Source organism: Bos indicus, chromosome X, assembly GCF_029378745.1.
Source record: "Bos indicus isolate NIAB-ARS_2022 breed Sahiwal x Tharparkar chromosome X, NIAB-ARS_B.indTharparkar_mat_pri_1.0, whole genome shotgun sequence".
Taxonomy (NCBI): domain Eukaryota; kingdom Metazoa; phylum Chordata; class Mammalia; order Artiodactyla; family Bovidae; genus Bos; species Bos indicus.
The window spans coordinates 34,142,454-34,168,320 of NC_091789.1; the positions used below are offsets into that span (position 1 = coordinate 34,142,454).

Genomic DNA, 25,867 nt, shown 5'->3' on the forward strand with positions numbered 1-25,867 from the left:
AGCTGGGACTTTGGAGGAAGAGAAATGGAGGATTCTTGAGAAGACAGTGAGTGGAAGGAAATGAAGAAGCAGGAAGATACCCTTTGGGCCATGGTTGAGCTGCACCTGTCCTAGCCCACAGCCTCAAGTGAATGGATGGAGATGCCATCAATTTGCTCCATCCCACAGTCCCAGGAAACCACAATTGAAAATCAATAATCACTAATAAAATCAGTAACATTACACAGGCAAAATGGCCATTTCATTATCAGGAACAAGCAGACAGCAAGAGGGGTTGGCGTGGTGTTGGCTGGGAGAGTGGGCAGGAAATGTTTGGCTTGCTGTTCATCCCACTGCACAGAAACTCAGTCCCTCATGGCCACCCTAGAGAACTTATACTCCATAGCTTTCTTGAGGCTTCCGCTCTGATTCCACCAGCTTCACTGAGCACGGAGGAGTGGCACCCGTGATGTGGTATACTGCCATATTTGGTCTTTAGGAATGAGGAGCCAAACAGGGCCAGGACTCAGGGATGGACGATGACACGTCTTGGGAAGGATAGCTTCTGTGGGACAGGGCTGGGGACAGGGCAGGACAGGAAAGAAGCTGAGCCCTGCTTGAGGCTCAGTGTGGCACCACATCTGGCTTGCTGACCACCCCAAAACTCTAAGGCGACCACTATGGCCCTCCCGAGCCAGCCAGGCATCTGCCACCACACCCAGAGGACTTGACTACTAACGCTGTTTGTTTTGCCGCTGAGGCAATGTGACACCAGCCTGTGTGATCTGGCTCTGGGCATCACGTTGCCAGCACACAACAACGAGATGGAAATTTGGCTGCTGCAAAAGGCACCAATTTTGCCATCTTCTCTGAATCTCCTTTCTCTGAACAGTAGGGACATTTCAGCCCCATGTAAAGCACATACTCTCTTCCTCCTGGCAAGTGCCCAGTACCGTAATTCCCCATATAGTGCCACCTTGGAAGAGCCTTGGGCAACAAGGCAGGGGCAAGAAGACTGCACCAAATCTTAGGTCCTGAGGCTCTGGGGCAGAGATGAGGTGCCCAGAGAGAATGCACTTGGGTAGCAAAGCAGCTTCTTGGTCTCTCCTGCCCCTGCGCTCAGGAGAAAGGGCTGGGGAGACGAGTGTCCCAGCTCACAGGGTAGATCAGCAAGGCACTGCCTTGCCCTTTGGTTTCATTACTTGAATTGCACCAGGTGACATCTAGACTCATTCCTTAAGGCAGTAGCACTTCCCTGCTGGCAGACACACTGTGTGGCTGGAAGGCAGGATGGTGGAGGCATAGCTCCAGCTCCAACACAATCGGTAGCTTCCTGCAACCCAGGACAGGTCTCTCAACTACCAAGGCAAGTAGGGGGCCTTTCTGGAAAATGCCTCAGTTGGGAGGTCTGTGCCTGTGGAGAGCAGGAAGTAAAGCCCAGGGAGAGAAGGGAGCTTGCTCCAGGTCCTACACTGGGTCAGGCACAGGCCTGAGCTGGGAACCCAGGGTCTTGCCTCCCAAGCCAGAACTCCTATCATTTGATGGAGCTGCCACCAACAAACATCTGGCGTCACCATCCCCCTCCCCACATCCACACATTTGTTTGTCCATGTTGCCTGTTGGTGCACTCTGGTCATCTCATGCATGGAGCAGATGCCCTGTGAGGGCTGGAGGGGCCCTTGAGATTCACCTTTCCCAGCCCTGTCCCTGGGCAGATGAGCATGCTTAGCCCTTGGCAAGCATTTTGCATCAGCAGAAGCAGCAGCTCAAAACTGGCTGTAGCTGAGTGACAGCTGACACCTGAAAGATATGAAGTCACTGAGTCCACACAAGTCCTTTGAGGTAGGTACCCCACAAGCTCCATTTTATAGAAGAGGAAACAGAGGCACAGAGAGGGGAAAGTCACACAGCTACGAAGTGGCAAAGCCTGGATTGAAAGTCGGCTGGCTTCTGGTTGCTTGCCTTTACACTGTGTCGTGTAATCTCTGGATCCCATGAGTTACTACGTGTCAGGTGTCAGCGCCTACAGCCAAGGGCCCTGCGGCTCTGCAAAGTAGTACTTCTGTTGGCTCTAATGATGAGTGTGAGATGGTCCGTTCTTGTTCTCCCAAGCATGCTCAGCCTAAGTCCAACACTCTGCACAGGAAGTGCTCAGCAAAAGCATTTATGTATGGCACAACAGCTCTGCACCTGGCCCTGGGCTGAGACTTGATACACAACAAGTTGAATTTCTGGGGTCCCCAGTCTAGTGTGGCATATCCGCAGTTACAGGGCAGAGTGGTGAGGACCCCACTTCCCACCACCTCCACCCTCCATCCCATCCCCTCATCCCTCACCGGTCCCCCCTAACCCACCCCCACCCCTCCACCCAAGTCAAGGAGCAGCTCACTTGCCAAGGTGCTTTTTGTAAACAGGCAGCTCCTTCTCCTGGCCTCTGGGCAGGGGTGGGGGGTGGGGGTCCATGAAGGCCACACAGATGAGAACAAAAGCTCTGGCTGAGGCCTGATGGCTGAGAGGAGTGGCCCAAGTGAGCCATGAAAGGAGGGCCCTCTGCAGCCCTTGGGGAGCACAGAGTGCACAGCATGGAGGTATGAAAGAACAATGTGTTTTGGAACAGCCACTTGTTGGCTATGTCCACTGCCTGAGTTGTTTTTGTGGGGGCTGAGGGACAAACCTGGAGGGAAAACCATTGAACCAGAGGATTATTCAAAAACCTAAAATCAGATGGAATTTACCCTGCTAAGTTCCAGACTTTCCTGGGACCAGGTGGTCCCTATTTTCCTGCCAATCTCTCCCATGTGGAATGGAAATGGCTATCCTCTGCCTGTCCCGCTGTATTAGGGTTCTCCAGAGAAACACAGCCAGTAGGAGATGACAGATTATAGATGGATGAAAGAAGAGAAGATTTATGATAGAAATTGGCTCACATGATAGGGATGCCAAGAAGTCCCACGATCTGCCATCTGCAAGCTGGAGACCTAGGGAAGCCCACAGTACAATTCAGTCCAAATCCAGAGAACCAAGGAGCCACTGGACTAAGTCCCAGAGTCTGAAGGTGGGAGAACAAGGAGCTCTGAAGTTCTAGGGCAGGAAAAGATGGCCATCTGAGCTTAAGAGAAGAGTGGGGTCTGCCTTTCCTTCACCTGATTCATCTGGGCCTTCATGGGTTGCACGATGCCCACCCTCATTGATGAGGGTCAGTCTCTCTACTTAGTCTACTGATTCAAATGCAAATGTCCTCCACAAATGCCTCACAGACACACTCAGCTCTCTGGGCCTACCTTAACCCAGTCAAGTCAACACATAAACATAACCATCACATCCATCTTGAAAGCAGATAACTTGTTGCTTGGTTTCACAAGTTCACAAATGAAGAAGAATTTTGGCCCAGGATGAATGATACCTTGAGTCTCACCCATACCTGATTTAGATGATATGTAGATGAGATTTTAGATTGAAAGTTGATGCTAAATTGGGATAAGACTTTTGGAGATTTTGAATGTATTTTTCATGTGAGAAAAACACATGAACTTTTGAGGGACCAGAGGGTGGATGGTAATGGGTTGAATTGTGTCCCACAAAAATTCATGTGTTGATGTTCTGTCAGTACTTCAGAATGTGCCCTTACTGCTACTGCTAAGTCACTTCAGTCCTGTCCGACTCTGTGCGACCCCACAGACAGCAGCCCACCAGGCTCCCCCGCCCCTGCAGATGTGATTAGTTAAGGTGAGATGCTAGTAGCGTAGGGTGGGACCCTAATTCAATACTGTCCATGTCCTTATAAAAGGGAAAATTTGGACACAGGGTGTGCAATGAAAGAAGAAAATGTCAAGAGACACAGGAAGATGATGGCTGTCTACAAGCCAAGGAAAAAACCTGGAACAGATCCTTCCCTCACAGCCTTCAGAAGGAACCAAGCCTGCTCACTCCTTGATCTCAGACATCTACTCTCCAGAACTGGGAGACAATGTATTTCTGGTGTTTCAGCCCCCAGTCCAGGGTACTTTGTTCTGGCAGCCCAAACAGACTAAGAGATCTTGATATTTTGGAGCAGCAACTTTTCCCTGAGGGTAATAGGGAGCCATAGAAATATTTTGCAGAGAAGACAACAGCAACGCACTCCAGTACTCTTGCCTGGCAAATCCCATGGACAGAGGAGCCTGGTGGGCTGCAGTCCATGGGGTCACTAGGAGTTGGACGACTGAGCAACTTCACTTTCACTTTTCACTTTCATGCATTGGAGAAGGAAATGGCAACCCACTCCAGTATTCTTGCCTGGAGAATCCCAGAGACAGGGGAGCCTGGTGGGCTGCCGTCTCTGGGGTTGCACAGAGTCGGACACGACTGAAGCGACTTAGCAGCAGCAGCAGCAGCAGCAGCAGAAATATTTTGAGCAAGGGAGGAACAAGGTAAGATCTGTATTCTAGAAATTTACCCTCGCATCTGTGAGGAGGATGCACTGGAGGGTACAAGACCAGAGGCAGAGAGAATATTTAGGACATGTTGCTGTACTCTAGATGAAGTAATAATAAAAATAATAGTATTTATTAGCAGTTGGAGTATACTTATTTTTACAAACAGTAGCCCATCACTTCTACTGTGGCAGGTGCTTTATATGGATTTATTTTTATTTGAAAGATTTCAACCAGCCAATGAGACAGGCACTGTGATTATCTCCCTTTGGCAGACTAAGGTCTCCATTTTTCCCCAGGCCATATGGCAAGTGGTGATCCCAGGATTTGAACCAGGCAGTCTGGCTCTAATGTCTGTATGCAATGGAATGTTTCTTAACATTTATAACCAGCCTGGACCTGTGCCCATTTCTGGAAGTGTAGCTACTCCCACCATGGTCAATTACAAGCTACCAAGACCTATCAACAAGTTCACAAAATTGCTGAAAATGTGACAGTCCTTTTTCATGAGGCAGTGCAAGCCAGCAAACTAGCAAAGCTACAGGTACAGAGTTGGTAACATGTGAAGTGCATGTTATTTCCCATCTCCCTGGTGAGTTTTATCTTCATGGAATTTTTTGGAGGCCGCTGTAGCAGACCGCCTAGGTCATTCAAATCTTGGTTTCACCAGTGAGCAGCTGTGCGATCTCAAGACAAGTTGCTGAACGTCTCTGAACCTCAGTCTGCACCACTCTGAAATTAGTTCTTATGAGGCTTCATGAGCTCATGATGTGAAGTACAGGCCCTGGTGCACAGTGGGTATGCCAACAGTTTGGGCTGCTTTTAATTTTAAGATGATTGTGTTTTCCAAACCAAGAACAGCAGGAGCACGTTGTCCATTTGTGTTTTTGTTTTTGTTTTTTCCCAGTGTCTGCCTGGACAGTATGCCTGCTTGATGCTGGGCTCTGGCTGGTCCCCTGGCGTTAGGTCATATTAACCTTCTGAACCCTTGTAGCGATGGTGCGGCAGTAGACTAGCTGGTTGCTAGGACAGCCACAGGCCTGGATTTTGGTGGGTGTGTGTATTTCTAATCACAAAATTGCAAATGTTCTGAAGGGTCCTAGAATAGTGGATGGAGCCTCTTCCCATGTGAGGCCTGAGTCGTGCCTGTGCTGTTGGAAAAAAAAAAAATGTCATCGCATAGAGAGTAATAATTAGCAAGCCATCTGCATACTTTTTTCTATATAAAAGCTTTGACAGTGTCTTTCAGTTGTATGTATGGTGCAAGAGGAAAACTGGCAGTCATCTGGATTTATGTTAATTACCTAAATTATATTTCTATGTTTCCAAAACCATTTCCCATCCTTATCTACCCTTTGATGATACTACCTATGGCATTCTGAAAGTGGCATTTGTGGTAAGCAAGGAGCTTCAGGGGAAAAATTGACGTGTAGCCACAGCTTTCTGGTTTCATGGTGAAATCGATGCAAGCCATTCCCCAGCCTTTTGATTAACTGCTCACTTGCTAATGAGGGCTTCTTTCTTAAAGGTTCCTATTTTTTAAACCAGTGAAGTCGCCAGGAAATTATAATCAATATTTTAATAATTTCCCATTTGTTTCCATTGTGAATCTTAAAAGTGCTTACCACCACCAACATCCCAGAGAAAATTAAAATTAAGAACATGGTGAAGAGAACTAATTCAACTCAAAATGATACTTCAACTTAAAAGGATTTCCCAATGGTTCTCGTCCACCCCACCAGGGCAAAATGCTACATGTCCTCAGCAAGTGCCCCAACCTGACTCCTCACCTGGCACACAATCACCTTTTGCCAAACATAGCAAAACACTCACCATTTGCCTAAATCATTTGCATATGGCTTTGGACCCACATGCAGAACTGAGCTTTCATCCTAATATATTTCACCTTACGTTCAATACCTGCCTTCTGTCTTTGGGGGTGTTTGGGGCACATAACAGTACCCTCTTCTCTGAGGACAAACAACCTATAGACCAGGTACCCTGCCAAGAGTAGTTCCATCCAGAGGGGGCTGCAACCCTGACTATACCTCAGTAAGGAGATGCCGGAGCGGCCGCACCTGGATCTACAACAGGAGACAGTCACCACCCTGGGCTTCCCCACAGATATTTGTCTGTCCCGGTTCCTGTTGGTTGTGGACACCAGTCTGCTGTGGGCAGAAAACGCAGGTCATCGCGGTTAGGATTCTATGCAGAGGGGGCATTATTAATAACAAGCCCTGAAAGAATGTTCAGGGAGCCTAACACTCGGAGCCTGGGCTGTGGGGTGTGGTCTCTGCACTGGGTAGGGGGCATAGCTGCAGGGGGCCAGGAACTGGGGAGAGGCTAGGAGAGTGTAGGTAGGGGGTGACTTCCAGACACAGCCAACAGCCTCTAAGCATGTGCAGCAGCTGGGGGCGAGGGGTGGCAATGTCAGGCCCTGTGCTGAGCTCTGCCACTGTGTATCACCCCATTTCTTCCCTCTGGGTCTGGATTCTGTCATTCGGAGGACACCGTGAACCCCTCTTTGTCCCAGCCATGAGTCAGCCGTGAGTTTATCAGGGAGGCTTTGGGGGGACCCCAAACGTCTCTGGTAAAATAGTGGAACAGGAAGAGCTGAGGGCAAAGGCATGCAGAATCAGAGAGACAGACAGGCTCACGGCTGGCAGAGGGAGGGAGAGAGGGCACCGGTGCTGTGCTGTGATGCAACTTGAGCCAGGCTTCATGGAGGATGAGCCTTTTGAGAGGAGCCCTGAAAGTCAGGTGGAATTTTGACAGGACAGCCAGCATCCTAGGCAGAAATGCATAAGCAAAGTGTAGAGGTCAGAAGAACCAGGATTGTTTGGTGTCCAGTCAACAGTCCAACTGGGCAGAAGGCCCAGGAGCATGTGTGAAAACACCAGAAGATGAATCTGGATGAAGGCTGAGGCCCACCTGTGGGACACCAGACTGAGGAGTTGGGACTTAGTGCTATCGGCAGTAGAAAGCCACAGGAGGCTTTGGAGCAAGGGTGTACTGACGAACAGAGCAACTGCTATACTTGCAGTCAGCATGCCTGCTCTCCAAGGGCCCCCACCTACGCAGGCAACACAGAGTTCCAGAAGCTGCCCAGTTAAAGCTCCACACCTGTCACATGAATGTGGAAAAACTTATTGTATGTTCACAGGATTCTGCCTATCAATAAGAGGTGTCTGCTGACTGTTTTCTTATCTCTCGAGCTACAGGTTTGTGTCAGACCAAAGGCAGGGCCCACATTGGTCTTGCCATGGTGCCCCTGAACTCCCATAGCCCAAGTCTGACCCTTTGCTTGGCAGCTTCTCAAGCAACAGGGCCAGGAGATCCCTGGGGAAGGGCAGCCCCTGGAGAGGTTGTAGAATTCCTTTCCTCGCCTGGACCCGCAGTCCAGGGCTGCTCCCACTAAATGTGAGCAGCCACTTGACAGGTGGAAGCAGCCCAAGTTTTGAGGCCCAACTGCTTACTGCTCGGCCACTCTCTAGTCTCATGACCCCAGACATGCCCTCCCATCTCTGAGCCTCTCATTTCCTCATCGAGAACACAGAGATGACAACAGCTTAGCATCTACTGGGTAAATAGACTCATGCAGGTAAAGTACACGGTATACCTTGATGCATGGAGAGAGCTGTTAGCTCCAGACCTGGTTCACATTTGGGGCAACAAAACGGTCTCATAGCCAGTCTATTCAATGAGTACAAAGTCCTCTTCCTCACTGCCTCCCATTTCTCCATTAGCCTTGGAGTACTCAAGGCAAAAACCACAAGGGAACCTCTGTTTCCAACAGGAACTGAAAGAACCACAACACATCTGGGCCACAATGCCCCTTGGTGACATGATCCGAGACTGGTCTCATAAACCTCCTTAAAATGTAATGACAGCTATGGGTCCCTTTCCCCGTGTGTTGTACACTCCTGTGGCTCCCAGAGTTTCCTGAAATGTTCCAGGAAAACAGAATCCTACTAACATTCAGTGAGCAGATATTCTGTGCCAGGTAACATGTCAGGAGCTACGAATTTAACAGTGAGCAAAACAGGCACTGATGGCGGCTCTCTTGGGATCTAATCTATTGGCAGGTCAGTTAGTTAAGCTAGTTAAGTACTAGAGAGAAAACAAAGGGAAGTGGAGTGGAGTGCCAGAGATGGGTATAGGGCTTTGAACTGTTGCATAGGTTGGCCAGGTGACTTCTGCCAGGGTTGGTCAAGATGAAAGGAAAGGAGGGAGCGGACCCAGTGGCTATCTGGTAAAGTGCATTCCAACACACAGAAGAGCCAGTGCAAAGGCCCTTAGGACAGATGTACCTTGTGTGTTGAGGAAGAGTCAGGAGGCCTGGAGCAGAGCAAGTGAGGGCAAGAAGGAAGATGGTCTCATCCAGTTTGGGAGAAGTGGGGAGCTGCTGCAGAAGACCTTCCTGGGGCAGGGGAGAAGAGGACGAGGGAGGTAGGAAATGGCAATCTTTCAGGTGGCTACTGCAATAATCCAGGCAGGAGATGCTGGTGGCCAGGCACAGACGGTAGCAGTGGCAGAAGGGAGAAGGCTGGGAGCGTGGAACCATTTTGAAGATGGAGACAAGAGAACTATCTGCCTCTCTGGATATGGGGTGTGAGCGAAAGAAAAGCATCCAGGAAAACTGTAGGGAATTTGTAGGATGGAGCCGCGGTGAACTAAGGTGACAGACTATGGGAGGAGTGTGTTTCAGGGACGGTCAGGAGTTCGGCTCAGGCCTCGTGGAGCTGGAGATGTCTAGCGGCCATCCAGGCCCTTGTGCCAAGCGGGCCGTGGATCCTCTGGCATGGGTGCGCCTGGGATCTCCCTGACTCCCAGGCCCCCCGGGGAAGTGAGGACCACCTGGTCCACTGAGGAAGCGGAGAAGTGACACGAGGGTGGAGGGAAGGCTCCTGGGAACCGATCCCCGTTTTCCACCCCAGGATCAGTGCACTTGGAGGTGGGCGGGAAGCAAATTTGAAAACCACTCGCAACACTCGGTAACAGACAACAGTTATGCCTGCTTCCGTTTTGTTTAATCCACTTTCCTTCAAGATGCAAACTTGCTCTCGCTCTACGGGGACGCGGTGGGTCTAGGATGACCCCGGTCCCCGCAGGACCCCGACCCGCCAGGGCCCCGGGTCTCCAACTGCGGCCTAGTGGGGACCGAAGGTAAGGAACTGCGATCCGTTTTGATCACCAAAGCACGATACGTTCTCCTGGCAGGGCAGCCCTAGCGGGGCCCGGCCAAGGTGGATTCCTTCCCAACAGCCCGGCAGGGCCGCCCTTGCCCCGGGACCGGGACGGAGGAGCAGGACTCCGACACCTGTGCCCGCGGCGGGGCCCGAGCATGGCTCCTCCGTCAGGAAACTTCGGGAAACGCTCCGAGGCCAGCGATCTGCTCGGGCACACCTACGCAGCCCACGAAAGGACTTCGTTCGCTTCTGGGAGGGGGCTCGGCGCTTCTCTCGGACCGAGGGCGTGGGCGTGGAGGGAAGGAGGGGCCGAAAGGGAGGCAGGTCCTCCCCTTTATTCCCGGCCCGCAACTCGGCCGAGTCGTGACCAGATGTGCTGCTAACAGGTCGCTCCTCGGAGGTGCAGGCGGGAGCCCACAGGCCACTCAGGGGCTGCACTCGGCGTTGCTGCTGTCGGACCAGACGCGGCGTCCGCGGGCTGGGCTCGGCCCCCGCCGCCACTCTGGAAGTTTAGGTTAGGAAATGCAGCCCAGACGGGGACCCCGGATTGGGGGGCGCGGGCCAGCCCCCGGGGGAGACGGGGAGGGGAGCCACGGGCCTTGGTGCCCGGGGGGTAGGGGGTGGGTAGAGGGCGGGCGGCACGCTCCGGCTCGCCGCCGGGCAGTTCACGAAGAAGCCGTGTTCCTGCAGAAGCCGCAGGTGTCTGCCCCGGGATAACCCCGCGCGGCGCGAGGCCAGGCCAGCCCAGCTCCCGCGGGGGCTCCGCCGGCCCGGGGCCAGAGAGGCGGGAGACTGGCTGGCACGCCCGGGCTTCTCGCCGAGCACGCCGGCGGGAGGCTGAGACAGGGTCCGCACCCGGGTGGGAGCGGGGGCGGCGGGGGCCCCCGGGGGAGGGGCGCCTCTAGGCCACGAGCGGGGTCGGGTGCAGTTCGGTAGTCGCCACCTGAGAGCCCGGGTCTCCACGGCTGTCACCGCGGGACACCTTGGCCGTCTGGGCGGGAGCCGGCGGGCCGACGCGGCGGCCGTGAGACCTGCGCTCCCTGCCCGGCAGCGGCCCGCGGAAGGTGAGCGCCCTCCCGGGGCGAGGGAGATGAGGCCAGGGCCGCGGCTGGGGGTCGGTCTCTGCGGGGTAGGGAAAGGGGGACGGGCGTGGAACTGGCTACCTGAAGCTGTTACTCTGTCCCGGGTGACAATAGGGGTCCTCCGGGGAGCTGCCAGCTCTTATTCTCTCTCCCCCCCGACCCCCACTGTCTCTCCCCCACGCCCCCACTGTGTCTCTTTCCCCCACCCCCAACTGTGTCTCTCTTACCTCGTCCCCCACAGTCTCTCCTCCCCCGCCCCCACTGTGTCTCTTACCCCTCGCCCCGCACTGTGTTTCTTTGCACCCCCCGCCCCCCACTGTCTCTCTCTGCCTCCGCCCCCCCCCCCGTGTCTCTCTTCCCCCGCCCCCACTGTCTCTCTCCCCTCCGCCCCGCACTGTGTCTCTCTTTCCCGCTCCGGCCCCCTCTCCACCAGTGCCACTCTGGGATTCGATCTCGCCCTCTCTCTGGCCTCCCGCGGTCTCCGTTGGTCTGGCACGCGCTCCGGCCCTGTCGCTGGTGAGTGCTGGTTCTCCCGCTCTCCCAGCTCGCTCTGCGTCCTACCAGGGCGCACACCGCCGGCTCGCTCGGCCCAGAAGCGGGAAGAGTACCTGCCGCGCGCGCGGGGCCCCGCTTGCTGCCCTCCGGCCAGCTCCATCCGCTCGTGCCCGGGGACGCTCGGTCACCCCGCTGTCGCCTCTGGCCAGCGGCGCACCGTCTAGGCAGGCCACCTGCCGCCTAGGGCACCGACCGTCTCCCGCAGCTTGCGGAGCCACCGAGGTGAGTGTCCCCGTGCCCATTCCTTGCCTCCCGTTGCTGCCCGGCTGCCCAGCTGGAGTTGACTGGAGAAGCGAGACGACCACAGGGAGGCCAGCCTGTGGCCGCTTTCCTGTTCAGAGAGTGGCTGGACGGCCCCGTAGGCCCCTCTGGCGGTCGCCGCCTTCTGCTGCCCCCGGCCCGGTGTGGGCCCGGAACTCGGCGTTTCAGGACTCCCTGTCCAGCGGGGTCGCGGGCGGGGCAGCGCGGCTTCCCCTTTAAGGCCGGAGCCGTTCGTCGCCTTGAGTGTGAGGGTGTGTGAGTGTGCGGCGTGCGTGTCTCCTCCTCCCCGAGTGACACAGCAGTGAGAAATGCCTATCAGTAACTTAAACCCCCGAAACTCCACCTTCCGGGCGCGCGGCGCGGAGCCGGGCGGTGGGAATGGAGCGAGCAGACTGAGGCCGCCGCTGCAGCGCCGCCGGCATGAACTTGGCCGCGAGCTGAAGCGGCCGGCGGCGGGCGGGCTCGGGGGGCACCGGCCACTAGCCCGGGGAGATCTGCCACCAAGGAGGCCAGGTTGCCCGCGCTGGGGGCAGCCTGCCCCTTGGGCACTGCCCCCGCCGCCGCCGCCGCCGCCGCCGCCGCGGGAGCTCCGCAGCACGGTAAGGCTGAGGGCGGGCGCGGGAGGTCCGAATGCTCTGGGGGCGCCGAGCTGCACTTGTGGCCCCCACTTGTGGCCTGCGTCGCGGAGGAGCGCAGGCCCCGGATTACTGAGGGCCGGGGGACCCCGAAGTTTGCTCCGAGCACACGGCCCACCTGGCGCTGCGCGTGGTCGCCCGCTTCTCTAACTGGCCGGGCCGAGCGGAGCGCAGCTCGCATTGCCCGGGACCGTGGCCTGTGCCTGCACCCCGGCGCTCGCCGGGTATCTGGAATCGGGCAGGGGCAGTCAAGCACTGAGGAGGGAAGGCAGAGGGGCGCGGGCCACAAGGGCTCACCCGGCCGCGCTGGGCCACCAGGAGGCTCCCGCTCGGTCCCGGCGCACCCGGAGCCGCTCGCTGCCGGGAGGCCACTGGCGACGCTGCCTTCGCATCCCGGCTCCCAGAGCCTGGACCAGTCGGCAGTGGGCGCTGGGCGCAGGATTCACCCCCCACCCCCACCCGTAGCCAGTTTGCCGCCACCGAACGGGAGTGTGGAGTGTGCGCGCGCCGAGCCCGCCGCCTCTCGCTCCCTTCCCTGCCAAATTCTCCTCTGGAGAGCAGCCCCGAGCAGAGCTGGCGGCCGGAGGCAGCCCCGACTGGGCTCCTGCCCGGAGCTCCCGGCGCCCCCGCGACCCGAGCTCCCAGGCCTCGGAGCAGCGGCACAACCCAGCGCCAACAAGGGCGGGTGGGAAGCCCCCCGGAGCGCCGCCAAATACTTTTCACGGCCAGTTGGCTCGGTCAGGCTCCGTCCCGAGGCAGCGTGTCGGAAGCCTCTTGGAAAGCTGGCCGTACCGTCTGATTTTGATCCGTGATTAAATGCGGACTGAGCAGACACTAATAGGATTAGATTGCAGAAAACTGCCCTGAAGTCGTCGGAACCTGAGCAGACAGACGCACTTCGGGCCGGGGTTTCGCCCCGTCGTGCCCCTGCAGCCGGGTGCGGCCGTTTGGGGCGCCCCGATTGTAGGTGTGAGTGTGTACGCGGGCGGGAGCACAGGATGGCTCAGGGACGTGGAGAGAAGTGACTTCACTTGCTGGGGTGGCTTGTCGTTGTTCGGCAGCAGAAGGAATTCCCCCCAGGGCGCCGTCCCCACGGCGAACGTGCCATTTGCAGGTAGCCGACCAAGGCCAGCTCCGGCACTTTGTGAGGGCGAGCGAGCCGGGTGTACGAGAGGCTGCCTCGCTGGAACAAAGACGCAAACTCTCCCCAAGCCTGAGCAATTTCGAAAGAGTTAGCTGGGAAGAGGAGAGGGCCCGCGTCTCCCAGGGGAGAACCCGCGGGGCTCGCGCCGCCCAGCCTGGGTCCCGCGGCCGGGGCGATCCGGTTCCCAGGCTTCGGCGAGCCGGCAAGCAGCATCTCAACGGGGCAGCCCAGCCTTCCGCGAGCGCGGGCCCCCACCCGAGAGATCACGGACCGGGGGGTCGGCCGCGCTCCCGCTGGGGCTTCCTGGCCGCCACGGTCGCTTGGGGCTCCCGGAGGCCGTTCAGCTTCGTCCCTCACCCCGCCTCTTGTTGTCTTTATAGATTCCCGCCCCCCCCCCCCCCCCCCCCCCCCCCCCGCCATCCCCGTCGCCGCCGCCGCCAATTCGCTTTATAAAAAGCCCCTTTGTTTCCCTGGAGGCTAGAGAGAGGGAAGGGGAAAGGGACGCAGAGGCAAGGGGCGGGGGCGGCTGCCTCCCAGTGGCTTCGAGTTGCTTGGGACAGGAGGGCAAGTGTAGGCGGTGGGGGAGGGCGCTGGGTCTCGAAGCCACTCGGCAGGAATCTCGGAAGGTGTGGGGAGCCCCTGGCTCCTGGCGCCGGCAGTGCGCCGGGCGGTCCGGCCGTGGACACCCGGGGCCCCCCGCCGCCAGGACGGCTGGGCGGGCGGCTAGGCTAGCGGACTGGCGCGGGGGCCAGAGGCGGCGCACGCTCCGCAGGATGGGCCGACGCCGCTCGCCGCTCGCCACTGCACTCCCCGGTCCCGGGCATAGGGGGCGCCCTTGCCTCGGTTTCGCTTTGCAGCCCGCGCCCCTCGCCGTTAGGACTCAGGGTGGCTATCGCACCTGCTGGTGGCTGAGACGACGGCTGAGACGATGGCGGCGACTCTGAGGCGTTCGCCACCCCGCGACTGCACCCCTCCCTCCTCCTGCGCCCTCCAGCCGCCCGCAGCCCCTAACACAGGGGTTCAAACGCTCCGCTGGGCCCCTTTGCATGGAGGGAGGGAGTCGGGACTGCCACCTCCCCTCCGAGATTCGTGCAGCCCGGGCCAGCAGTGGGGACAAGGGCGCACCTCTGGACTGTGAAGAGTCTGCCGCCTGAGTAGGGATCCAAGGCCCGGCGCTTGGGAGTGTTAAGAACCCACGGGTTCCCAGCATTAGTTGGAGTGAGGATTCAGCCGGCCCCTATCCCTGACACCTGCCCTGCCTCACCCCACCCCCAAACTTGCGGGAAGTCGATTTTGAGCTGAGGAATGTTAAACATACTGTTTAAGGTAACCTTTAGCCAGCCTGTCGGCCTGACTGGCCCCGACCCCGCCCCCCCTGACGGGTCCGCGGGTCTATTTGTGAAGTTTGTTCAGAAAGGGAATACTGGCCATAAGAAAAATTGACAAATCAGGAGAAGTAGGTGGGGCCCGAACTCGACTGGTCGGTCTCCTGAGCAGATTCCTCCAGATCTCTTTTGCCCGCCTCCACCCCATCTTCCCGTTCAATGTCCTGGCCACGTAGTATGTGTGCCTTTTCACTGTCCTTCCCCTACTGCACTCTCTTCCGATCTCTGGAGGGTATTCGTAACTGTTGATCCGACATTTGTTCTCTGGTCTTTGGAATAGAAGGAGAAGCGTTAACTATCCCCAGCCTCGAAACATACACATCCCCATTGCATCTAAAAACCACAGGAAGTACTCAGAGGGTAAACACGGGGTCCACCTTCTCCTTTCCCTTTGTGCTTCCCTTCTGGAACAAGATCATTGGAAAATAAAGCTGCTGATGTGCGAGATGGAACATATGGTGCCTCCATAAGAGAGAAGCTGAAATGGCCTTGAACCTGCCGGACAGACCAGCTGTTTGCTGCCAGCCTGAGCAGCTAATCAGCGACTTCCCCTTAAAGTAACAGCCCTCTTTTCTCTCTGTGACCAATGTGCATATTAAATAGGATATTCTCCAGAGGAGAAACGTCATGGGCGCCTATATTGCTTTGTGCTTCTTTGTGTTAGTTCTGCAAAGATCGTCCCTGGCCCTGAGGGCCTTTGGCCTCGTCCCTGGCCCTCGGCCTCCTCCCACGCGTGCCTCCACTGCTTAAGCGTGTTACCTTCAGCACTGGTGTATGAATGTTGCTCAAAGTGGAACTTGGGAAGGAGGCGGGAGAAGGGAAAGAGAGCCAGGCTGAGAGATTCCAAGATGCCCAGAAGGAAATCTCTGTTTTGTTGGTACTGGCTTTAGAAAAACTAGCAATTCTCTCCCCACCTCTTAAAAATATCACAAAGAGCTGCAGCTTTTCCTTGTAAGATCTCCTTAGAAAGCATCATCTTGTGCCTGGGACCATTTTCAGTTTTCCTTCAGTACACTGTGTTTGAGAAAGGGGTGGGGGGGAGAGAAAACAGTTTGGCATTGGAAACAGAAAGACTTGAGGAGATACGAGGAAATTCCATGTTAGGAAATCATTAGCAAAGGGTTACTTCTGTTTTCCTGCCACTGACGCTGACAGTGACACAGATGTGTGGGTTGAAATAGGAACGTCATTGAATTTTTAAACTCAACTAGGAAATAGCCTGTTGCTGGGGTGGGGGCGGGGGCCATGCACTCATTGCATCTTAAGGTAAGAGATTTACTGTGGTTGATTCTTTGCACTAAGGAAAGGGATTTTGTCAAGGTTGGCCAGCACATTTAATATCATTTTTTTTTTTTCCTTTTAAGCGGATCACCTAAAGGCTTAAAATACGCCTGTTAATAGATTCTCCCTAGGAAACTCAACTGCTGTTTAGGTTTTTGAAATGGGCAGAAACTGATCTTGGGCAAGTGGTCCTTCTGACAGCAGAACCACTTGCCTTCTTTAAAGGGGCTTCCTATCTGCTGTAAACTTTTTCCAAGATTCTGATTTTTCTTTTTCTGCAGTGATGCATTCGGGAGATCATTAGCCTAGGAGCTGGGAAACTTGTGTTCTAGAACAATCTCCCCACTAACTGGCACAGTGATCTTGGGCAAGTCCATCCTCCCTCCTTGCCCCCCTCCCCCCACCATAACCTTGGAGTCCAAGTGCCTTCCAGCTCTAACATTCTGTGATTTGTGAATGGAATAGTCATTTTCTGGTGAACTGAAATACTATTGGGGTGGGGCGGGGGCTAGATAGGTAAAGAAATGGAGCTGAGATTTTGAGGGGCATCAAGAAGAGGGAGGAAGAAAAAAGGACAGAAGGTCAATCCAAACAACACAGAAGTGGAAAGTGTTCCCTCTCTGAGTCTTTCACCCATGTGAACTTCTAACCCAGACGCGTGGATGCTGGAGGCTGGAAAGCAACCTGCAGGGCTTCCTGTCTGGTACCCCTAATCTGGTGGTCTGAGGACCTGCTGACGGCCAGCCACCTCATCACTGGTTGGTTTCCAGATAACGGGACTCAAGCTCTTTGAAATTAGACTGGCATGTCTCCAAAGGACTCATCTAGTATAGAACAGATTTGGTGCTTTGCAGTTACTCAGTCAAGGTTTCAAGGACAAAAAGGCCTTCCTCCTCCACACATGTGCCCCACTGGAGTATGGGCTCTGAACTCACTGCTTCCTAGTCCAGCTGGATGTTTTTTAAAAAATCACATTTCCAACTTGGAGGACACAGCAGTCATGTAAGAATCTGCCACTAGCCTGCTTGATGTTAATATTGATTTTTTTCTTTTTTTTTTTACCAATCACATTATGAGGGAGGACCTTTTGTCCTCTGAGCTCTCTGGCAATTATTTTGCTGCCATAAATGTTGATACACATATAATGGATGTAACTGAAAAATCTCCTTATCCAAGCAGAAAAGGCTGAGTGTTTGTTGGAGCAGATAGAATGCTGAGAGCATGAATAGACCGACCCAGATGTGGTTGGGGAGGGAGATAAATGATCAGGGAACAGGAGTCACTTACTATGGATCAGCACAATAAACCAATTCCCATCATACATCTCTCAGAACGCCAGCCACTGGGGTAACCTAGGCAGCAGCAGTCAACTGTACGGCAGGAAAGCAGCGTCACCAAGCTCAGTGTGAACAGTCTGATTTTGCAGACACTGAGTCCTGAACTGTCTTCCGGACTTTGAGGCGAGAAACTTCATTAATCTGTACGAACCTGACTGGGTTTTATGGCAGTGCTTATTACTTGTTTCTGTCATCACTGTGTCATAATTTCATCTGCAAGTGTCGCAGAGGAGGAACATCGGGCTCTGGTGAGCCCTTGGGCAGTTAGTGGGGGGGTTCCCTGAGGAGATGAGGGGCTTGGCTTGTTATACTATTTATCTGCCAGGATTTCAGTGCATAGTCCCATGGGGTTCTGCTCGCAGGAGACCAGCCTGGCAGCTGAAGAACCAGGAGCATTTTCTGCAAGGGGAGGGGATAGGAAAAGAAAAAAACAGTTGGATTCCCTCCCTCTCCCACTCCATTGCTTTCTTCTTTCTCCCCATTCACAGAAGTGCCCCAATTTCATCTGACCTCTTCATAATTCCCAAAGCAATCAGATTTGTCACTGTGGGGTGAGGCATAGTGGAGGGCTTTGCTGACTGTGGGCTCCCCAGAGTGAAGCCTTCCAGGGACAGGGCTTAAGTCCTGCCCTGGCTGCCCTCTGACCCACACCATGCCCCTGGGCACACAGCCCAGCCCCAGCTTCGACGGGGCATCCCAACCACCTTCACCTCCCAGGGTGCCCTGCTGCTTGCTTTGCCCAAGAAGTAACCTATTAAGTGGGAAATGCTGCTTTCCTAAGACTGAGAATTGTTCCACAAGGCCCAGAGGAGGATGAGCTGAGCATGAGCTTCCACCCTGCGCTTCTTCCTTTCCTCCACCTGTGGGAGGATCTGGACTTGGTTTCTGCTGCTTCTAGAAGAGGCCCCTGAAGGCTGCAGGGCCTGAGCTATTGAATGACATCTGCCTTGGAAGGACCCGGTGACCCCGGCTTGTGCCTTCTTCCATCTCTGGAGAGGAAGTTTGGGCCTTTTGGAACTAAAGGCCTGATGACAGCTCTAGGTTGTTATCCTGAATGCTTCAGACGATCTCAAGTCCTCTGTCCAGCTGTCCCAAGCCCTCTTCCCCATCCTTAACAGTGCTTTTCCACTTTGCCAGTGTTTGAACCTGAACCCCCCACATCACACGAATGGCACAGGGGACAGGATCCAGCCTTGCCTTCCTTTTTGGAAACCCCCTGGCCAGGTGACCCCAGTTCCTGCAAAGAATTGGCACTGGTGAACTAATGCACCTGGACACTCAGATGCTTACAGAATGTTCAAGCTGGAAGAGGAAAGTCCCATGGGTGCTAAGCAGGCATTCCAAACTTGGTACTTACCTGAGAGTGGGAGACTAGACTTTTCCCTTAGGTCTCCCCTCATTGTGCCGCCTCAGGGAAGTCAGGCCTCCTCTCTGGGCCCCACTTCCTCTTCTATAAAGTCACAGGGCTTTTCTCTTCCAGCTGAAATCGGAGGTTGTAAGTGAAGGATCAGACAGGGCCAAGGCTGTGGTGCCTCCAAAAGGCGTGTGTCATATCTTGTTTTCAAGTTGCTGATGGAGTGTGGGGCCACCAGCCACTCGGAGGGCTTGGCTGGGTGGGCTTTGTTGGCAGTGGCAGGGGTTGTTTGGGTTTTGTTCTTAATGAGACCTCAGTGTGTAAGATCTGCCCCTGGAGGTTGCAACGCCGACTTTGGAATTTTAAGTGGGACAGTAGTTTCAGTGCGGTTGCCAACGTCACATGCTTTGCGTGTCTAATTCTGAAAGACTGGTGTGCTTTATGCTGGGTTTGGGGAGGAGGGCGTTTCTAAGCCGCTTGTCTGTCAAGGATTAATTTAACCTCTAATTACTACATTTTCTTCACAGTTTGCCACATGAACATGTTGTAACAAAAGCTCAAAGAAGTATGCCATTTCATTTTGCCACCACTCTCACATCCATGTGGAGGGATATGGAGTCAAATCGGACACACTTGGTGTTAAAATAATGGTGCTGACATTTGAATGAAAGTTAACAGTCTGGTTGTTTCTAGCGATCTGCCAGTGATGGGGTACAGAGAATTATAGTTATACGTTATGATATTATTGTAGTCCTCGCAGCCACAGCCCTCAAAAAGAGCCCTGAAAATATGGAGAGTGTCTCTGCACTAATCCCAGTGGGGCAGCCAGTGCTCCGACTTATGGCCTATGTGTTGCCTTTGGCACATTACTAATACCCTGCACAGGAGGGCAGCCTGGGAGCCCATCCTGTCTGCTAATAGGGCAGGTGGCGAGGTCTGGTTCTTCGGCAGAGGTGAGGCCATTATCAAATTGGAGCCTCCCAAGGGCCTGCTCCCAAGGCAGAACCCGTTCAGAGTGCAGTGACAGCGAAATTGCAGGATTAAGCTACAGGGATGCTCCAAGCAGGCGACTCTCCTTCCCTCTCCATTTGCCCCTCCTACTGGAGCAGCAGCCACCTGGCAGCCCTTCAGTTCTCTTTATCCCCAAACAGCAGCGGTGGCTAATACTCAGAGACCCCTTCCCCACCCCAGGGTGGCTGGGAAGTCTGGCTTCTCAGACAGGAGTCCTTCGCATCTGGACACATGAGCTAGTTGTGGGGCCTCGCCTCCCTGCCCGCCCGGGGAAGTCATGCAGAGCTGAACTTGTACACACACACACACACACACACACACACACACACACACACACTTGTCTCAGGAGCTGAGAAGCATGATCCCTGTTCATTTCCTCCCCAAAAGGGAAGGCCCTTTGCCTTTTAGAACATGCTTTGACCCAGAAGTCTAGAACTAGAAGCTAGCATTGCCTCTCTTAGTATCCTCAGTACGTCCTCTCTGGAAGGCAGCACCCAGACAGACAGAGCTAGGTCTGAAACCCTTGTTCCACCCGGGGCTGAGGACAGCCTTCCTGGCCTTTTCAGTTGTGCCTTTGGGTTGGCCCTTTGCAAAATTCTAAGCACACTAGTTTGGGTTCAGTCCCCCAACCTTTCCCTTCCTGCATCCTAGATCTGCCCACTCACCCTTACCTGAAAAGGCACCGTTCTCACCCTCTGTGCCTTCATTTGATTCTCTTGTGCGTGTGTGTAAATTGCTTCAGTCATGTCCAGTTCTTTGCGACTCTATAGACTGTAGCCCACCAGGCTTCTCTGTCCATGGGATTCTCCAGGCAAGAACACTGGAGTGGGGTGCCATTTCCTGCTCCAGGGGATCTTCCAGAGTCAGGGATCAAACCCATGTTTCCTTCAGCTCTTGCATTGCAGGTGATTTCTTGACCACTGAGCCCTGTGATTTCCTTACTAGGGAGAATCTGGAACCTCTTACTGGAATTATGGGATGTAAGGGTTGTCATTCCTTGGCGAGCATGTGCTCTTCAGGGTGCAGGTAGGAGGGGTTCAACAGTTAGAAAGACCCTTTTGGGGAACCCCTCCCCAGCCCCATGGCATCCTGCCCACATAAAGCTGTTTCTGTCCTTGAGATTGGAACATGGCCAGGACCACCTGGCTGCCAAGACTCTTCTGAGATTGATTTCATAGAAGCCAACCCTGGCTGGTCTCTTGATCCCCAGTTCAGTTCAGTTCAGTTCAATCATTCAGTTCTGTCCAACTCTTTGCCACCCCATGGACTGCAGCATGCCAGGCCTCCCTGTCCATCACCAACTCCTGGAGTTTACCCAAACTCATGTCCATTCAGTCAGTGATGCCATCCAACCATCTCATCCTCTGTTGTCCCCTTCTCCTGCCTTCAATCTTTCCCAGCATCAGGGTGTTTTCAAATGAGTCAGCTCTTTGCATCAGGTGGCCAAAGTATTGGAGTTTCAGCTTTAGCATCAGTCCTTCCACTGAACACCCAGGACTGATCTCCTTTAGGATGGACTGGTTGGATCTCCTTGCAGTCCAAGGGACTCTCAAGAGTCTTCTCCAACACCACAGTTCAAAAGCATCAATTTTTCAGCGCTCAGCTTTCTTTACAGTCCAACTCTCACATCCATACATGACCACTGGAAAAACCATAGCCTTGACTGGACAGACCTTTGTTGGCAAAGTAATGTCTCTGCTCCTTAATATGCTGTCTAGGTTGGTCATAACTTTCCTTCCAAGGAGTAAGCATCTTTTAATTTCATGGCTGCTGTCAACATCTGCAGTGATTTTGAAACCCCAAAAAAATAAAGTCTGCCATTGTTTCCACTGTTTCCCCATCTATTTGCCATGAAGTGATGGGACTTGATGCCATGACCTTAGTTTTCTGAATGTTGAGCTTTAAGCCAACTTTTCACTCTTCTTTTTCGCTTTCTTTAAGAGGCTCTTTAGTTCTTCTTCACTTTCTGCCATAAGGGTGGTGTCATCTGCATATGTGACATTATTGATATTTCTCCCAGCAATCTTGATTCTAGCTTGTGCTTCATCCAGCCCTGTGTTTCTCATGATGTACTCTGCATATAAGTTAAATAAGCAGGGTGACAATATACAGCCTTGACTTACTCCTTTTCCTATTTGTTGTTCCATGTCCAGTTCTAACTATTGCTTCCTGACCTGCATATAGGTTTCTCAAGAGGCAGGTCAGGTGGTCTGGTATTCCCATCTCTTGAAGAATTTTCCACAGTTTATTGTGATCCACACAGTCAAAGGCTTTGACATAGTCAATAAAGCAGAAATAGATGTTTTTCGGGAACTCTTTTATTTTTTCGATGATCCAGCGGATGTTGGCAATTTGATCTCTGGTTCCTCTGCCTTTTCTAAAACCAGCTTGAACATCTGGAAGTTCACGGTTCACGTATTGTTGAAGCCTGGCTTGGAGAATTTTGAGCATTACTTTACTAGCATGTGAGATGAGTGCAATTGTGTGGTAGTTTGAGCATTCTTTGGCATTGCCTTTCTTTGGGATTGGAATGAAAACTGACCTTTTCCAGTCCTGTGGCCACTGCTGAGTTTTCCAAATTAGCTGGCATATTGAGTGCAGCACTTTCACAGCATCATCTTTCAGGATTTGAAATAGCTCAACTGGAATTCCATCACCTCCACTAGCTTTGTTTGTAGTGATGCTTCCTAAGGCCCACTTGACTTCACATTCCAGGATGTCTGGCTCTAGGTGAGTGATCATACCATCGTGATTATCTTGGTCATGAAGATCTTTTTTGTACAGTTCTTCTGTGTATTCTTGAGTCCCATTTCATACCTAAAATGATTCCTGTCTCTCTAGAGCAGGGTCAGCTCTTTGCCTTGTGTGGCTCATGGACTTCTTTGAGAATTATATGCAATGGTGTATCTAATTTCAGGGGCTTGTATACCTTTCTGGAAGCCCATTCATTGCTCCTTCATGGGTCCTTTGAGATGGGTTAAGAATGCTTCAATGTGGCACCATTGCCGGTTACCATTTGGATAGAAATGCTGCGATGTGGCAGAGAAGACAATAGCACCCCACTCCAGTACTCTTGCCTGGAAAATCCCATGGGTGGAGGAGCCTGGTAGGCTGCAGTCCATGAGGTCGCGAAGAGTCAGACATAACTGAGCGACTTCACTTTCACTTTTCACTTTCATGAATTGGAGAAGGAAATGGCAACCCACTCCAGTGTTCTTGCCTGGAGAATCCCAGGGACGGGGGAGCCTGGTGGGCTGTCGTCTATTGGGTCACATAGTTGGACACAACTGAAGTGACTTAGCAGCAGCAGCAGCAGCTGTGCTGTGGTGGGAAGAACAGTGAGTTTTGCCATTGGTGCCAGGTGTTGACCACCTGTGGGATTTGTTCAAGTTCATGAAGCTGCCCTAAGTGTCTTCATTTGTCAGATGGGTATATGAGAAGGCTGGCTTTACCTAGCTTAATGGTATCATGGCAGATTCCAGCAAGATGGTGTTGGTAAGATAGTCTTACAAACAGCAGGTGTGGGCACGCTCTCAGGTTGCTGATTGGTTACTCTTTATTTTGCCTTCCCTTTTGGCCCAAGAAATTAAAGAAAAGCAGGTCTCTTTTGACATGAGCGTCCTATCATCCTTTCCTTTGAGATCGTGTAATTTACACGCAGGCAAGTTAGCATAAAAGAGTCTGGCTTGGGAGGGATAGGGCACATGTGTCTTGGGATTTAGACAGTTCCCAACGCCATGCCTGGTTAAGGGTCCTGCTTGCCCAGCCCTCTTTGGCTCTGGAGTGGGGCCAGGGGGTGTGTCCCTGGCCCAGCGCCGTGGAGGATTCTCCGCATCTGCCTGCCATGGAAATTAGCAGATGGGATCTGCGAAGGAGCTTGGGCTTTCCCTGTCCTTTATAAAGAGCAGTGCTGGTTGGCTTTGGACTGGATTGCAGACAAACTGAGGTGTCCCCACACCCTTTCTTTCTTTAGTTGAACCAGCCGATTCCCCAGGCTGGCTCAGTGGCGAGGATGATGAACATGGATGCTCAATACCGGCTCATCATGTGGTGTGGTAACCGCACCCCATCCTTTGCTGGAATGTCTTGGCCTTAGCTTCATTGTTTATCTGGAGGGGAGGAATCGTACAGGCCCCTGGAAAGCAGATAGCTGAGTGGTGAAAGATACTGAAAGTGTTAGTTGTTCAATCGTGTCTCTTTGGAACCCTATGGACTATAACCCACCACATTCCTCTGTCCATAGGATTCTCCAGGCAAGAATACTGGAGTGGGTAGCCATTCCCTTCTCCAGGGGATCATCTTGACCCAGGGATTGAACCCAGGTCTCCTGCATTACAGGCAGATTCTTTACCAACTGAGCCACTAGAGAAGCAGATGCCACCTGGTAATTTCAGACATCATCACATCATCAACTGAAACAGCAGTGCTTCTTCAATCAGAAAGTATGGCAGTTTGTGTTTGGCCTTTGGCAGATTCCCTGTTTGCAACCAAATTTCTGAGTCTAGTTCCACAGTGGGAAGAACATTCACCTAGGGGTTGGCCAACTTGTGCTCCAAGTCCACTAGGAGCCTCAGTTTCCCAATCTGTACAGTGAAGGGATTGACGAGGGGAATCTGAACGCTCTGCCCCCCTCTGCCATTTCATGCTTCTCTGAATTGCCAGGCTTCCCTGGTGGCTCAGTAAAAGAATCTGCCTGCAGCGCAGGAGACCCGGGTTCAATCCTTAGGTCAGAAAATCCCCTGGAGAAGGGAATGGCTACCCACTCTAGTATTCTTGCCTAGAGAATCCCCACGGACAGAGGAGCCTGGTGAGCTATAGTCCATGGGGGTCACAAAAAGTCGGACATGACTGAGAAACTAACACTTTAATTACAATATTTGAAAAGCAGAAATCATAATTTGTTTTTGAAACGACCTGAGGATTGAAAGCGTGGGGGTTTCATTTTAGTTTGGTAGGTGGAGACTGTGACTCTTAGCAAAAGTTTGGGTAAAAACAAAAAAGTGGATATGGATTTATGTAGGGCCAAAGAATGGGCTTCCCTAACAGCTCATTTGGTAAAGAATCTCCTGCAATACAGGAGACCCCGGTTCGATTCCTGGGTTGGGAAGATCCCCTGGAAAAGGGATAGGCTACCCACTCCAGTATTTTGGGGCTTCCCTTCTGGCTCAGCTGGTAAGGAAACAGCCTGCAATACGTGAGAACTGGGTTCAATCCCTGGGTTGGGAAGATCCTCTGGAGAAGGGAAAGGCTACCCTCTCCAATATTCTGGCCTGGAGAAAGAGTGGGACACGACTGAGTGGCTTTCACTTCCAAAGAATGGGGAAAGCATGAATTCCCTTAGAGACCCCTGCTTTTACACATGAGGATGCTGGGGCCGGATCACCCAGCAAGCCACCAGGAGCTGAGCTGATCCTGGACTCAAGTATTCCTGCTCTCAGCCCACTTGGGGGCTCTTTGTCCCACCCCATAGGTCATAGACCCTTACAGAAGAAGCACCCAGGCTTCCAGCTGGGGTGGGCCTGTAGTCAGTAGAATAGAGGACTGAGAGATTTTCATTTCTAGCCATCAAATAGTAGCTTATCAAAAAGGGATTTTTGTCCCCATCTCTGTCCCCAGCATCTGAGTTTTTCGCAGCTAAATACTTTTGATGGCCTAATTTTAAATAAATCAGATTTTTTTAAATAACAGGGGGGTGTGGTCCTTGGGACCTTATTATTTTAAATGATTTTAATTTAAACATGTAAGATGCTTTGGGTTTGACTTCATATTTGCTAATTTTCATTATGAGAAAAAAAAAAGAACCCAGCCCCCAGCCCCGCCCCACCCCTGATTTTTGCAGTGACTAACAGTTTGTCTTTTCTAAGAGAAGATTTTGCACCACTGTTTGCACCCATAGTACTTACCAGGTTTGCTTGTTTGTTAGTTTTCTAACCATATAAATGTATTGGCCACCTGTAGTTCATGGGGTTCTTACAAACTCTACCCAGCTTGTCCCCACAGGGCCAGCAGTTCTAGGACTGTTTCTCTTGGTTCCGGCCCAACCAACCACCTCTTCTCTGGGCCTGGCCACCACCTCCTCTGGCCTGGGACAGGACTACTATGGGGATGTAGAGTTGGAGAGATCCTGGTCTGAGAGGGAGGCAGCCTGGATGCCCGGCTCAGCTCTGCTCCCTCACTGTGTGGCCTTGGATAAGTCCCTTCCCCTCTCTGGGCCCTGTAGGTCCCTTGACTACAGTGAGGGG

The 25,867-nt window shown here is 53.2% G+C and overlaps 1 protein-coding gene and 1 long non-coding RNA gene across 9 annotated transcripts in view; one reads left to right on the top strand and one right to left on the bottom strand.

Annotated features, from left to right (window-relative positions):
• Positions 1–4,497: 4,497 nt before the first annotated feature.
• On the bottom strand, positions 4,498–11,751 carry LOC139181377 (uncharacterized). Its single transcript, XR_011565355.1, has 3 exons — positions 11,271–11,751; positions 6,440–6,559; positions 4,498–5,542 (listed from the first exon to the last, which is right to left on the bottom strand). It is a non-coding gene; the product is annotated as an uncharacterized lncRNA (long non-coding RNA).
• MAMLD1 (mastermind like domain containing 1) overlaps positions 9,973–25,867 on the top strand; it is a 119,426-nt gene continuing 103,531 nt past the window's right edge. For 4 of the 8 annotated variants that reach the window (XM_019956279.2, XM_019956280.2, XM_019956282.2 and 1 more), the window contains exon 1: positions 11,943–12,077. Coding sequence is in view for 3 of the 8 variants with exons in the window: in XM_070784620.1 (XP_070640721.1) it covers positions 11,787–12,077 (291 nt within the window). In the remaining 5 variants the exon portion in view is untranslated. Of the gene's footprint in view, positions 10,095–11,771; positions 12,078–25,867 lie in introns of those variants that run through there. The other 4 variants (XM_070784620.1, XM_070784621.1, XM_070784626.1 and 1 more) reach the window with 2 other exon arrangements.